At 40.9% G+C, this 16536-nt stretch overlaps 1 protein-coding gene across 1 annotated transcript in view; it reads right to left on the minus strand.

The window, feature by feature from the left end:
* The window catches only part of lrba (LPS-responsive vesicle trafficking, beach and anchor containing), a 194805-nt gene that overhangs the window by 23132 nt on the left and 155137 nt on the right, over window positions 1-16536 (minus strand). The window contains exon 48 of the mRNA XM_028592089.1: window positions 3437-3604. Within this exon, the coding sequence (XP_028447890.1) occupies window positions 3437-3604 (168 nt within the window). The remainder of the gene's footprint in view (window positions 1-3436; window positions 3605-16536) is intronic.

The following is a 16536-nucleotide window of genomic DNA, read 5'->3' on the forward strand; positions in this document are numbered from 1 at the left end:
TCTCCATGTAAAACATGCTTTTATGCAAATCGCTCCGACAACACTCACTCTATGAATAGATTAAAAAGAATAACTACTATGGCCTTGTGTTGTGGACAAGCAGCGTGGCGGAACACTCTGTATCTTTGGTTTTAGATGATAATTCTCTTTAAAAATGGGGGAAAAAAATTAAATACAGTGAAGCGTATATTCTCCAAAGAAAATAAACTCGTGACTTTGGCTGAGTGTTAAAGCAGGTTCACTCGCGTGGTTATATTTCCCGTCTTCTGCCGAATTACGCAAATGCTGTACAATTCAGACGGGGCTCTGTGTTTTGTCACTGGTGTGAGAGGCTGTGGGATTTTCCGTAATCACATGTGAAAGAGGGGAAGCCCTGTACAACGATGAGAAGGCAACACAGGGTGTGTTTCTCTTTAAACACTGAGAGGCAACACAGATGTGCATGCATGCCATGCACACGGGTGCACACGCATACACATGAATGCATCTGCAGAGACACAGCAGTTCTCTTAGAGAGAAAGAGGGTGGATGAGATTTGACTTGCGGCGGAGGCAGGACAGGAAGTAATCATGGTTTCGAAAAACACAGCAGTGGTCTCCACAACATTCCCTAATCTGTGCTGAGATATTTCAAACTCTCTCCCAGAATAGAAATCTACACAAACACATGTGCATTTATGCTGATGAGCACACATAAATATACAAAGGTATACACATGCCAAAGGATGCATGCAAACATCAAGGTACGGTCTATACAAAGTGAGTGAGTGAGTGAGTGAGTGTGTGTGTGAGAGAGAGAGAGTGTGTGTTTGGGTTGCGGCGGGTGGGAGTAAATGACTACCAAACAGTGTGGCAGGAATAAAGAACTCCCTGCCCCAATTACTACCTTTTCCGACCCAAACGTACACCAACAAACACACACACACGTCTGTGACCCATCCGCCTGACAATGAACAGCCCCAGGGCCTGTCCTAATGCGGCCTAGCCTGGCCCAGACCACAGCTCAGGCTGAAACAGTTGTCACTCAGTAGTGGCAGACTCTGGGGACATTTTCAAACCCAAAGCCCTCAGTCTTAAAGCTCCTGCAGCCCTCAGCCACCCCCAGCGCCTGGCCATGACGAGGCACAGGCCTGGAACTCTGTTTCCACCTTCTGCACAGACGGGGCATGCTTCCTTCCGTACAAACACAGTTGAAGGAGAGCCTTGGCTTAGCTCACAGGGATAACACTGCTTTGGTTTATTTAACTAATTAAAGCGCTCAGACTGAGGGTGTTTTCGAAAGGTGAAAGCCAGCAGATTGGACTCACAGCATCGGAGGGGGAGTGGGAGGAGAAAACAACAAACTGGACAAATTGCTGATTTGTTCATATTTTACACATATGTATGCTGAACATATTAAACAAATGTAATCTTCAATCCAACTGTGATGTTTGGGACAATTAATGTAAACAAACAACGTCCTATGTTTTCCATAAAAACAGCTTAATTTAAAAGGAAAAAGAAAAATAACATTTTCTCTGTAAAGCAATGCAGCAGATTTCCCATGAAGTCTAACCCATTGCACACAAAATAATCACTTCAAATCCTAATGGGGGTGCCCCTCTTCCTGGCACTGGTCTAGTGTATTTTTTATTGTTATAGTTATTGACAGTGAAATGGTATAGTGGAGTACAATGCCATTATTATCAAAGATGGACAAAACAAGACAAGACCCAAGTCGTAACAAACCTGAATTATCCTTTAAGCAAAGGTCCTTATTTATTGTGGTCTAAATGGAGATGAGTATATATATATATATCAAGTATATCAAGCAGCCGGGCAGCCTTTTGCCTCCACTGTTCTGCTGCCCTTCATGCTCTGTGACTGCAGCATCACAGACACTAGAGGTAGATCATTGATTTATCACCTCATTCACCCTAATTCCCATCCAGATGTGATTTGGCCTTTAGCCACACACACACACACACACACACACACGCACACACACACACACGCACACGCGCAGCACACACACGCACACACACACGCACACACCAATCACACACGCACATGCAGATTCATTACCAGGGTGCACCGGCCATTTCCACACCCAGCCCATTACCCATTCTTCTGCTTAACACACACACACACACACACACACACACACACACACACACACACACACACACACACACACACACACACACACACACACACACACACACACACACACACACACACACACACACACACACACACACACACACACACACACACACACACAACCACATAAGTGGATCACCAGTAGACCACTATTTCTAACAGGGTGTTCCAGTGACAATGGGATGGATAAATCCTCACACACGCAGGACGCCATCAGAGGCAGTGGTATTAAAATAGCACCTCCTGCTTATGACTGCAGGAATTCAGATTTTGGATATGCATGCTTCTTAATATATAAATATATCTTTATTATTCTGTAGTTTCTGTGCTGTGTACAGAATTTTACTGTCAGTAAATCATTAAAAATGTGTTTTTTGACATTAGAATAACCATTTCAAAAAGTGCTCTATACCAGTGCCAGGAAGAGTGCTGCCCCCCCCCCCATTAGTGTTTATATTGTGTGCATTGGGTTAGACTTTATGGTTTCACTTTTTAAAATATTTTCAGATCTCAACAATTACTTTGGTAAGTGACTTTTGCTCATAGCCAATTGAAATGATGGCCAAAACTGGGAAAACAAGAAACAAGATATAATGAACTGGAATTATTCTTTGGGATAAAACCTGTATAAAGCCTCATACTCTGACGATAAAAAAAAAATATGTGCAACTTTTGGCACCATAACTTAAATGTCTAAAAGGCTGATGTGAGCAAGGTCAATTGTCCTGCTGCTGGCTAGCTGCCTTTTACAGCAGATTGGTGAAGTTGTCAGACCGGTGTTTGGCTGTGGGCAAGCTAGCTGTGTTTTTCTTTTCAGCACTGTGTTTTGTGGGGTTGCTTTTTTGTGTAGCTTGTGTGCGCAGCAGTTCAAAGTGAGGGGAATAATGAATAATGAATGAAAGCCAAGGAGGCTTTAAGGCGTTAAAGTGGAACACTTGGTGGATAGCTTTCAGAGGTATCACAAGGGGGAAAGGCTTTGCTCAGCAATACCTGCCAGTAGATTGTTAGCTTAGCTCTCCCCTGCCATTCATCAACCAATTTAACATGGCTAATGGCATCAAAAATATCCCTGAAATACAGATGCACTGAATGGACAGATGCTTTTATAATAAAGTCAGATTAAGCATCCATTTGAGAGGGCTTCTGCTCAAGTGTACTTACTGTAATACGCAGGTTTTTTCCCTTACTCGGCATGATCTGCCAAGGGAGTTAAATCAGCTGTGTAGTACATACAGTTAATGTGTATTAAAATGTGTGTGCTTATATGCATGTACTGTAACGTGTGTCAGCCTCACCTCTCTGAGCATGGGGTCGTTGATGGAGCTGAGGTTGACTGCACCTTCGTAGGTCAGATAATAGAAAACATTGAGGGCTCTGGTGGCTTCAGGTCCCTGCTGCTTGTAGCCAAAGATCAGATCGATCCACTGGTGGAGCTGGCAGGACACAAACTCGCTCTCCAGAGCCTGTAAATGAAGAAGAGGGCAGAAGATTACGAGTATTGTAAATGTCAACAGATGCAGAATTTTTACACAACATACTATAACCAAATGCTACTCCCTCAAACATGTTCCTCATCCCATTACTGAACAGCAGTTATCACTAATGCCCCTCCAAAGATGAATTCCTCAGAGTAAAGCAGAATATCCTTCTAAGTGTTCCTGTGACAGAATCTGCCAATGATTTCTATAACGAGCAAAAAGCAGAGTGAATCCATATCTGATCATATGGGAACATCAAAACATTAGAGAACTCTTGTAGTTCATTAGGGAGCCATTTCAGCCTCTGTCTTTGTTCTTTTCTCTGCTGGTTGTGGGCGGATAAGAGCACCGTGTTGCTCTTCTGCAGACGTTTCTGCATCACCATAACGCTGAGATACAAGCCGTTTTCTCTCCTCATTAGCTGGCAAAGGAGGGAAAAAACATTTATGGTTTCCTCATAAAAATAGGCAATTGTGTTAATTTGTGTAAAGCTGTCGCCTCACAAAAGCCCTCTAAACACGACCAAATTAAAATGAGGCAGCCCTTGATTGTCATTGCTGCCTTGTGTCACATTAATTTGTGACAAAACATTAGCCTGTGCAACACTTAAACGGCAATTTATATCATTTAATTTTTTTACTGCAGAGACCAACGCATCCCTCACTTAAATGTGACTTTCTGACAGCTCATTCTGCATCTAATTCTTCCCGACTCTCTTAATTACAACTTTCACTCAGGGAGGAAAGTGCGGGTATAAAGAGGAGACCGTATGCGCTTTAAGTATGACAATGTTTTTACTTGAGTACAGACTGAATTTTGTATGTAGTTGCAAATTCCATAATCTGAACTAATGAGCAGCTTAACAATATAAGCATTGTGTGGATAATACAAGAACATACAATCATAACGTTGGTTCCTAGAAGAAAAGAACCTCAGCAGACAAAGATATAAAAAGGTTTTCAGGTTCAATGTGTGGAAAAATACAAACATACTAACTAGGGCTGAGTATTACACGTCAATACAAAATGTGTCTTTAGCCCCATGAGTAAGGAGCATTATTATTGTTAAACGCACATCACTATTGGAGAACACTGATTTGTGTGGATAGCTGTCCATAGTCTCAATGATAATATAAATATTACATGTAGTGTATGTTAGTGGAAAAATAGGATGAATCCTTTTTTCGTTTTTAATGTGCTTGTCATGCAATAATATATATATATATATATATGTGTGTGTGTGTGTGTGTATGATGCATTATTGTTTCTGCACTTTCACTTCTTGATATACTTTTGAATGAGTTTTGATTGTACTTCTAGAATTGTTAATTGTTTTGAGATGTGGGCAGGTTGGATGGCTCACCACACCAATAATTATAGAAGCCTCTAAGATCGAACTGGGATGAAAATGTTGTCCACCCAAATAAATATGTGGTTCAGAGTGGGTGTCCAGGCGTCATATGAAAATCCTGTTTACTTATATTTTCATGGAATAGTTCTTTATATTAATCAGAATTTTGCCAGCATTAGATGTTTTTTATTATATGCTTGTTTGTGTTCAAACAACATTTAACATTTACGAGAGTTTGGAGAAAAAAACATTTCTCTCAAAGTAAGGTATTACTGAAAGTATTATTTTGGTATCAGTACAGACAGTTGGGTATATTATGGCACTAGTATTGAAAACATTTGCTATTACTGGAACTAGGCAGAATGGTCTACAGCTTCTTTGTCCTCGCTGTAGAACTAATGGTGTATACTGTAAGTTTATGGTTATAACACACATTTATATTTTGGACAATGCCCCACTTACAGTAGATGCAATCACTGCTCTGAGAGCTATAAACTAGACAAATTAGCAGATGGAGAGAGATCTGTCTATTGTTTTCTGTGTCTTGACAACATTTTCCAATAAGGCCTAATCTATGGGATAATGCTAAAGCAAAACTAAGCAAACATTTACTATTAAGATAAAACAGAACACCCCTAGAGTCTAAGACAGTCTAGACTCCATGTCTATCTGTCCCTTTAGCATCAGCATATTTAGAGTGTTAAGTGTGTTTAAAGGTCCTTGTTATTAATGTTACATTATAAGCCAGGGAAAGCCTTTATTCAAACTGTGTGTGTGTGTGTGTGTGAGTGTGTGTGTGTGTGTGTGTGTGTGTGCGCACGCGCAGAAAGATCAGTTCATTATGCGTTAGGATTGACCTTTGACGGGCCCTGCTCCCCTGTTTCTAAAACTAAAGCTGGGCCTGATGGCCATTTAATGTGTACTGCAATCTACTGTCAATCAGCATGGGGAAACAAAGAGCAGCCATGTTATTGCAGCTCCCTCTCAAGAGGCCCGCCTTTATGGAAATCACTTGCATACAACATTTGGAGAGAGACAAAAGTGAGTGTGGGAGTGCTGTGTTGGCATTGTAAGTGTATAGCTGTGCATTATTGTATTTGTTTGGTCTTTCTGACAAAAGGCTCAACAGTACTTTGTGACTGAAGTCTAGGTGTAGGAATTTAACCTCAGTGGATCTCAGAGATTCAAAGAATATCTGCCTCCGCCTGTGGGGATACAACAAACTGCCTTGATCATGGTTCTTCAAAGCTCTTTCAAAAAGTGCACAGTGTTATCTCAACATTCAGACAATAATCAGGTTGGAATGTCAAATAAGAGCTATATTCTGACCATTTGACTAGACTTGGGATTTAAAATTTGCAGCAAAGAATACATCTGGTTATATTTTAAATTTTTTATATCAACCAACAATTTCTCCTGCAAACTCTGTGCCATAGACCTCCATTTTTCTCCAAAAGCAATTTAAAAAACATCAATGAGCCACACCATTGCACTGGGTGACATTTTCCTTTATTAACCTGGACATGGACATTGTAGTTTATTTTGAGCCACCATCCTCACTAGCTTACAGAACACGGCTGAACATATTCCAACAAATACTTTTTACTCCTGTTTGAGTACCACTAGAGTGCTCGACTGCTTCAGGAAATGATTACACCTTTTTCCTAAAAATGTAATTATATATTTGCGAACCGTTTTCAAAGCTTTACATCTTCAGAAGGAACAAAATATAGAACATCGCCAGCCGTATCCTTTTGAACCTCACACAATGCCATACTACATTTGTAAATATAGACAATAATAGTGATGCAATTTCAATTATACATGTGAGAGTTGTCATAAAAACCAACAATGACTTTAGATTTTCTACTTGTATCTAGAAGACCGCATGTGAGGAATTTATGCTACTTGATAGACAAGCAGAAAGTAAAGTTCCGAAATCAGGCATGTACCGACAACCCATTAACAATGTTCCAGGTGAGCAGGTGTGGAAAAGTCTCCTTCTGTAGAGCCACACTGTGGAAATAGTGTGGCAGAAGGTTGGGGCAGATAGCAGATTCCTGAGGTGGGATCTGGTGCCACTTCGGGAGAAGCAGGCAGGATTATTGATGGGCCAATTAGCAGCCAGTGTGTGTGTCATCCCCATCCACAGGGGACTCTCTGATAATTAATGAATAATTTAGCATGGCTTTATGTAAATGCTGATAGGGGGTAGAAGTCATTGAAATCCCACATTTCTGTTGTTAAGGATTTGACAAAGTACACCTTTGAAGCATAGGGGGTCCCTTTTGTTGTGTTATGTGACTTGTTTCCAATGGCAACAATAATTTGGAATATTCTCCTATGTAAGACAATGTAATCATTTACTTTATCAGTTTTTGCCCTACAAAAGGACCCAAGTATTCAAATGGATTTCTCTAATTTCTCTTCTTGAATTGAATGCTTATTTTGCTTGCCTGACAGTTTGCAGGGCTAGGATAATTAACATGCCTTTTCTGTGCGTCTCACGTTACCTTCATTTTTTTCTTTCCAAACATCTGAAGCTGGAGTGTGAATTTAAAGCCTAAAAACCCCCACAAAAACACTCAAAAAAAGACAGTTTGAAAATGTGTCTGTCAATATGTTACTCTTTAGAGCGAGACATACTCTAGACTGAGGACTTAAAGGCATGCAATCCTTATTTGAGACATCAGACCGGAGACACCAAATGATTGCAATTAACCAGCTGGTGGACATTAAACCAGGATTAGGAGTCCTAAGGAGCAAAACAGAGAACGTCTGATCTCGACTCAGTGGCTACTGGCTGGTGAGGCTACACAGCCTCCCCTTGGAATGTTTATTTCTGCTTGCAAATGGGTACGATTTAGTTTGATTCCATTTTCTTTTTTACTTCACTTTGCTCAAAAGTAAAAGTGTCTGTCCATGCTACAGATCCGGGTTTATCAGTGAAGTTCCTGTGCCTCGCTGTGGTTTGTGGTTAGCTTTATGGTCTGGATTGAGCTGGATTTCACTTTGGCTTTAACGAGGTGACACTGAATGCTCTCCTCCTTCCCTCATTGGCCCTAAAAAACCCTTTTAAGGACTTATGGAGAGCTGTCTGTAAGGATGTTAAAATGTCACTTAACAAATCAATCCACTCATTTGCATGCCTACGGTGATGCGAGCGTACATGCACGTGCCTGTGCGCGTGTCAACGATGGTGTGGGTGTGTAATCGAATGCACATGTATGCAGAGTGTTGTCAGCAGCAGACTGTTTTCTTTTGTATCGATTACGGATGAATAAAGCAAACACTTGTCAGGTCTGTATATACTAAAACGACTGTTTAAGAACAAGTTGTTCAAAACATCCTGAAAACCACATTCAGCGTGTGTGACAATGAAACATCGTGCTTTTATTCCCACATAACAAAAATGCCAAACCACAGAATCAGTTAATATGTTTTGTTTAGTCGTATTGTATTGTGCATTTTATTAAATCAAATTATTAAATCCCATCAAATCTGTGTGTTTCCAAGTACAACAAACATCATCATCCTTACCGGAAGACTAAGTCTTTTCTTCTTACCTTAATACAAGTTTATTATCTCTTATCTCTTTCTCTCTTTTCTTCCTCCAAGTTCAACAGCCCCCTTTAATTTTCCCTTCTACTTATTCTCTCACTCTAAGCGCTACTCACTTTTTTTCCTCCCTCCTGCGCTTTCTTCTAGTCATCTGATCCTTTGGATCAACTCCTCTGGAGTTGCATTGCCCTGAGGTTGACAAGCACTCTGATTAAAGGGCTTATTAGCTCGCTGTAAATGAGAAGCCGATTGTCATTTTGAAGCAGGCAGAGGAAGCCTGTTGCCAGCCAGGGGAGAGGGGGGGGCCCCCCCAACATGGAAGAGGAAAGAGAAAAAAAAAAGGGAACGGGTGACGTAAGGAATGAGAGCCGTGGAGCAGCCGCACAGCTAACAAACCATTTCCTTTATTCCCATATTCACACACACACTAGGAGAACCCCAGATGGGTTGTGTGCGGTACTTCAGTTCCTCCCCTCCTTCCTGCTCTACTAATTAGATAGGTCACAACTGTGAGAGTTCTGGCTATGGGTCAACGGAGGCACTCGCTGGCAAGTGGAACCTGAAACTCTAACCCCAACTCTCTCTCCCACTCACTCCTCCCGTCCCTCTTACTTTCCCTCACCCACTTGAAAAGCAAGAATATCATGTTATGGGGTAAAAAGAAGCAGAATGAGCAGTGATTGGGAAAGTATCTCCCCAAAACAAACATGTCATGGTGGATTTGGTCTTAGTCAGACACATGGTGTAGTGTAGCCTGCAAAAGTGGTCCAATTTACAGCACAGACAATGGAGTAAACAACACTGATTGATAAGTAAATGGATGAAGCAAATGGTGCCGACTCAAACTCAGAAGGCAGGAATGTTGTGGCCGTCTTCTCTTTTTAGTTTTTAGTTAATGCTTGATCATAACAAACGATATGATGCAGCACAACAAATGTTGATAATCTGTAAAAGTGGTTACAGGGAGTTTAGAAATGTTGAAATACATTTTGTCCTAAAAATATTTTGAAGAAAATATCTCGACTGGCAAGAGTCAAGAGAAAACTATGACGAGAAAACGGCTATTTTACAACTGTCTACAATAATCTCAACAACAGCTAACAAGCACCTCCAGAGAACCTAACCATCTGTCCGCCTCCATACACAGCGGCTAACAAGCTAGCAAATATATCACCAGTGCCATAAGACACATCCACAATAGGATGAAGTGAGCAAAAGCTAAGTCAACAGTCAGAGCTGATTGACCACAGGACCACTGAGGAAGGCTGCGGAGCGTGCTGAATGAGGGAATATTTGGATAGCTGTTGAGAGGAGCATTGTTGTCTCAGATGATTATAGAGTCTGCTCGAGGACTAGACGGTCTCTCCGTCCGTCTGAAGGTGTGGCGGCCTCTCAGCACAGAGTAGAGATGATTAGAACGAATGACTCAACTGATCGGCTCGGGTGTAGTTACCCTTCAAGGAGAGTTTATTGGGGTGTTGGGTTATGTGGAGAGAGAGTGTGTGTGTGTGTGTGTGTGTGTGTGTGTGTGTGTGTGTGTGTGTGTGTGTGTGTGTGTGTGTGTGTGTGAGAGAAACACAAGGAAATAGGAAGAATGTCTGTCCCTTAAAGCTTTAGTGCATAACTTTTTGATATTAATGAACGTCCGTTACATTCAAGCCATTAAATTGCACAGTCACAAAAGGCTTGTATCATGTGGACGTGCTGACAGTTTTGTCGTCATTACTTAGAATTCCTCATGGGGGAGACAGAAACTATGCACTATTGCTTTAAAAGGACAAGCAAAAATGCAAAATATTTGATGATTGCAGGTTCTCAAATGTGAGAACTTTCTACTTTTCTTGGTCTTACATTACAGTGAATTAAATACTTTTGCAGAGGTCACCTTGTACTCTTAGATAGTATGGCCATTTTTCACTGACATTTTATATAACACAAAAGATGAATTCATTATTCGGGGGGGATAACTATTAATTATTATTAATCAATGAAAATCCTCAGTTGAAACCCTTTTAATATCACAAATTATAGTTTTACATGAATTTACAACGAACAACGTAACTAAAACTAAGATTAATTTAATTAACACAATACCAATCTTATTTAATTAATACAAACTTTTGTATCATCATTCATCACATTTTTGAATTATATTGTGATCATATGATTATATAATTATGTCATCTTATTGTACACATTTCTGTACAAATGAATGTGCTCAACAAGTTCAACTAAAAGTTGAACTCAGTTAAACTTTTTGTCTCAAGCGTACTACAGTATGAATAGTTTAATGCACTGTAAAACCCGTTTTATTGCTTTCCCTTTCACTTTATTTTTTCTTATTTTGCGTACATCTGTCATATTCAGATGTATCAATATCTGAAAACATCCTAACAAATACTGTGATAATGATTTCTACCATGTCGCTAAGCTTTTGACAATAGGTTATACGTTGTGCGTTTGTGATCATGTTTGTTTCGGTGTCTGCATGCAAAAATATATATACAGTAACAGTTGCTGCTTAACTGAACACATTAGCTTGGGACGGGGCAGAGGGCAAAGACAACCGTTTAAATATAGCAAAGATGACGACACCGATGTCCAGGAGTTTGACAGGCAGAGAGAAAGTGGTGGAGTGTGAAAACAGAATAATACTGCAACAACAAAAAAGCATCTCAGTAGACTTTGGCAGAAGTAAAGTGAGAGAGTGGAGGAGTGCAGGAAAAGGGAGAAGGACAACATTAGTGAGTGAGTATGTCAGCAGCAGTAGATCATCTCATTTCTCAGGCTCTCATCGGCCTCCTCCATTACGTCATTGAGGAGGAGGACGAGGAAGAAGAGGAGGCGGAGAAGGACAGGGAGGGGGGGGTTGGGGAGCTCGTAAAACACTGAGCACACAGTAAACATGTCTGCCCTTATGTATGACAATACCCCTATAGTGAGCGCTGCCTGACATTAGCCAGATAACCCCCCTCTACCCCACGTGCTAGTTCCCATCCAACAACAAGGCTTTGAGAGAAGACACCAGGGGAATAGATTAGCGCTAGGCTAACATGGTAAACTGTGTTCCGTTACATGAGGCCATACTGGGCTAGACGACGTGAAGATTTTCACTCACTCAGTCATTCACAAGTGCGTAAGTATATCTTAGTGGTTAGTGTCTGGTCCTTGCAGTGGTTTACCTCAGCTCACACATGAATTCCCATGGGGTTCCTGTGAGGATAAAATGTGGAGGCTGGTGGGAACCGCATTATGTGCGTCCCAGCGGCTGTCTGATCAGAGAGTGCGGTGCGGATGAGAGGTGAATGTAAACAGCCATGATCTTTGACTTTGTGTAGCTGGTGGTCTGAGCTGGGGTGCTATCATGTCTGGCTATTGTGGCGATCAGCTCTCCCTCAGATTCTGTACGGCCATTTCTGCATAACGACACAATATTTTATAATATTTTGAGCTTTAGCCACAATACTTGGTCTTGAAAATGATCTTATCAAATGGCACCCAAAACAACCCCCTTTCCCCTCCCTTGATCATCAACTGGTAGGATAATGGACTTGTCCGCCATGATGACGTAACATTTCTGTTAGTGTGAACGGCTGTCAGCAAATAAAACTGACAAACTTCAGAAAAGGACTTTAAGATGCTGATAGTGTGAGTATATGGGGTTTAGAGGGTAAAGGTGATTTGGCTCATATTAATTTGACATTTGTCTGTTAGCGCTGAGCAGGAGATGTTTAGAAGATTATTGTGGGGTGACCACATTAACAGCTGTGAGAGCAAGTGTGAGGCTCGCCGTCATAGTTCAAAGTGAAAGTTAGCACAGTGAATTCAAAGAGAAGTTACATTTTCAGTTTAAAGCTGCAGCTACACCACAAAAGCAAACCCCTCGCCCTGATATACTAAAGCCTGACAAACAATTACCTCCTAACAAAAACTTGTTTGGCTACCTGGCAAATGTAAGTCTAATACTCAGTTGCTATTTACCCCAGTTTGAACCACAAACTCTTGAGAAGCCTTTTAGATGTTCGACTTCCTTAACTCATTCAGATCACATCTCCACCGTTCCTTGCTGAGCATTTTGAATACAGCGGCTTGTTTAACTGTGTTTGCTAGAAATGGCGGCCCATGATTCCATGATTTTACATTTTAGGGGTAGGGGTGTCTGTCTGGCCACTACTGTGATTAAAAAATATACTTGGATTACAAAATCACTGAGAGCTGCTTAGACAGATAAAGTTGGGTATTAATTCTCAGTAGGAGCGTTAGTGATAACCTTCCCACATTACAGAGATTTAAATATGTAGTTATATTTAAATAACTGTTAATTTAATAAGTAATTTGATTGAATGATGACTGAATGTTAACCTCACAAATAACATTTAATAGAGAATTGCTTGAACTTTAGGTTTCAGTATTACATGTGACAAACAACTCCTTAAAACAGAGATTCTCAATCTTTTTTCAGCTAAGGACCCATACAAGAATAACAATAATAATTTGACTTAACCCTTTTTTACACTTCTGTAGTCTTAGTTATGTTATGTGAAAGAACACAGGAGAAATGTATTAGAAATATATTAGACATGTACTAAACATGTATTAAACAGATTCTGAGAGTTATAGATTTGTTAGATTAAAAAGTAATCTATGAACTATTTAAAATATTTGTTGAACTATGAGGTCTTTTCTAAAAAAAAAAAAAATTAATTATAGAAGAAAGAAGAAGAAACTTATTAGTCAAATACAATTGTACAGTACAATGTAATTACTGCATTTAACCCATCCTAAGTATTAGGGGCAGTGGACACATACACATACAGGGGGAGAAACTTGGGGTGCTCAGGGACACTTTGACATGTGAGGATGGGATCAAACCGCCAATCTTGTGGTTGAGGGCTGACCCACTCTACCTCTCAGCCACAGCCATTATAATGATAATTTAACTAAATGACCACAGACTCCACTTTAAGAATCACTAACTTAAGAAACTGTGCATGTGTCAGGCAGTGCACCAGGGAGGGCTCCATCTTGTAAAATGCTCATTATGGTCACTTAAATGGTTTCGTAGTTCAGAATTAGTCACAGAGGTTACTGACTGACTGCCAAATAATTGTACAGTGAAATGGGTTTCCATTTGTACATCATGTCAGAAGATCCTTTTCCATTTTTGAAATGGAGGAAAGGTAAAAGATGCAGCCACCACTGAAACGATTAGATGGAGATTGCAGTTTAGGCAAAGCTCAAACTCCAAAATGTCATCAAAGTAAGCAACATGCAACACATCTGTTATATGGAAATTCACACACTATGCCTGCATCACAGGCTCTGATTATGGCTGCTTAAGGCACAGCACAAATATCCAATCCTGTAATAATGACAGCTTTTATTGTTCTAGCATCCAAGGGTTTCTACACACACTAGGGACCCAAAGTAGCACAAGGACTATTCTCTATAATACACTAAATAGCATAATGGTTAAAAGGATTACTTTAAAAAAATAAAATCACACATCAGTTACTTTGGTATCTAACATCCGATAGAGCAGAGATGTGTTGGGTCCTTATATTGAGGGTTCACAACACGTGGGGGGGACCTGTGGTCAACCCTCTCAGTATCAACTTCTGACCCATCACTCAGTTGGCTTTGTCCATTCAACAAGAGGAGTCTCTCTCACTCACTTCTGTGAGGGCAGTTTAAAGGTCCCATGACATGGTGCTCTTTGGATGCTTTTATATAGACCTTAGTGGTCCCCTAATACTGTATCTGAAGTCTCTTTCCTGAAATTCAGCTTTGGTGCAGAACAACAGCCACTAGAGCCAGTCCCACAATGAGCTTTCCTTAGGATGCGCCATTTCTGTGTCTGACACTATTGAGGAGGAGAGTGGGAGGGGCAAGGTGGAGGGTGGGGGTGTGGCCTTGACCAACTGCCACTTTTCTCGTTTGAAAGCCATGATGTCTCTCTCTCATGGGTTGGCCAAATTCTCTGGGCGGGCAAAGCAGAGAAAGGGGAGGTAACCTTGCTTGTTATGACCTCATAACAAGCAGATTCCAAAACGGCTCATCTGAGCTTTCATTTTCTCAAAGGCAGAGCAGGATACCCAGGGCTTGGTTTACACCTATTGCCATTTCTAGCCACTGGGGGACCATAGACAGGCTGGGAGAACTCATATTAATGTTAAAAAACCTCATAAAGTGAAAGTTTCATGCCATGGGACCTTTAAATGATGTCTCTGTCACTGCTTTGAGTGAGCAGATGCTTTATAATGGGGAAAAAGGCCGAAAGTAAGGTGCTGCCCGTCTCTCCCATGTGTGTGGTTCGCAGGTCTGTCAGCAGCACTACAAGAGCGCAGATGACTGAAGGGAACCAAACGTGTGAACTATGGAGCAGCAAACGGGCCCTTTAGAGTTCAAATGGGTTAGATGGTGATTGCACCCCCACCTCACAGAGGAAAAAAAGGCAGTCTTTGTCATCAGTTACCATATAAATAAAAAGATACCAGTTGCAGTGAAAAAAGACTCATCAAATCTGTTGAACTAACATGACACTAATCACCCATATTGGCCACTTAATGATCTAGGACTATATTTGTTTGATTACGAATATTAAATTCATTAAAATGTAAATAATTGTTATAATTACAGGTGATTCTGTAATGCCCAATAGTAAGTAAAGTGTTGTTGCTTTTGCAACCTTAATAGCATGACGGAGAACACTTATGGAATGGAAATCATCTACACCACCAAAAGCCTCCACATGGCTTTCTGATATTATGTTGTTTCTAAAAATAGAAAAAATCCAATACTTTCTTAGAGGATCATCCAGAAAATTCTACAAAAATTGGGACCTTTTACTGGCTTACTGTGCTTTACAGTTTAAACAATGCTTTTATTTCCTGCTTCAATGTGTAAATCACAGCCTCTGAAATCTTAACCTCATTCGACTATTCACATTAGGAGATGGACAGAATGTAAAAGACTGTGGTTTAGGCTGCTCTATATCAGTAGCCCCAGTGAAGCCTGGACACATGACAGCACAGGTAAACACTGAGGAGAACACAAGCACAAGCACATACATACGATCACCTGCTATCATCTCGCTAATGTTTAGCAGACCTGAGAAGTGAGATGTGGTCATATATAGTGGAATGTCAAGAGAGGCTGACAGTGCCCAGAGACATGTAGTTATCTGGTGAAGGAGGGATCAAGTTCTTAACCTCTTCTTCGACCTCCTGGTAAAAACAACAAGCAGTCCCTGATCTCTGTGGCATGCTGCCTGAAGACCTGGCGTCTCTGCGTGTTTGTGTGTGTTGGTTGGTGACGGACCGAGAAAAAGGGAGTGTGCCTTTACAAGCAATTATTTAAGTATACTGTAGGCACTTCAGTGTACTGTAGTGAAGGTGCACGCCTGACTTAAGGCGCTGAGGTGCTTTGTCTCCAGTAAGTCTGTCTAAAATCCAACCATTCCTAAACACGTCAAACCCATGTTTTCCAACTGAACTGGAGCCTTTGAGCCTTCAGTGTTGTGTAAGCCAGAGGTTAAACAACAATCTGTGTAGGCACACTCTTGCAGTTAATCTGTTGCCATGCAACACACTTCTCACTAAACATTAGTGATGAACTATGACACGTCCAACACCAGAGCAATATAAACCAGGCTATGGTTTGATGTAATGTTTGTATCTTCTGCTGGAGGTTTTTTGTGTTTTATTACCAACCATGCAACTCTCACTCACAACAACAAAAACACAAGCTGCCGGTATGCACAGCAGCACAATCCTTTACTGTGAGAGGCTTTTAATGGCCTTTCCAGATTGGGCCCTAATTAGCTGTTAATCATCTAGGGCTCATAACCAGAGTGGAGACAGCAGGCATGTGTGTATTCGTAAGCGTGTGTGCATTTGCGTGTGTTTGCGTGTTCTCTCCTGCTGTCTATCCTTGTGTTGCGAGGCCATTAGCAGCAGACAAGCTAAAGAGAGCCAAACAGCCCATTAACTCCTTCAGACTTCCTC

Source organism: Perca flavescens, chromosome 2 (genome assembly GCF_004354835.1).
Source record: "Perca flavescens isolate YP-PL-M2 chromosome 2, PFLA_1.0, whole genome shotgun sequence".
NCBI lineage: Eukaryota > Metazoa > Chordata > Actinopteri > Perciformes > Percidae > Perca > Perca flavescens.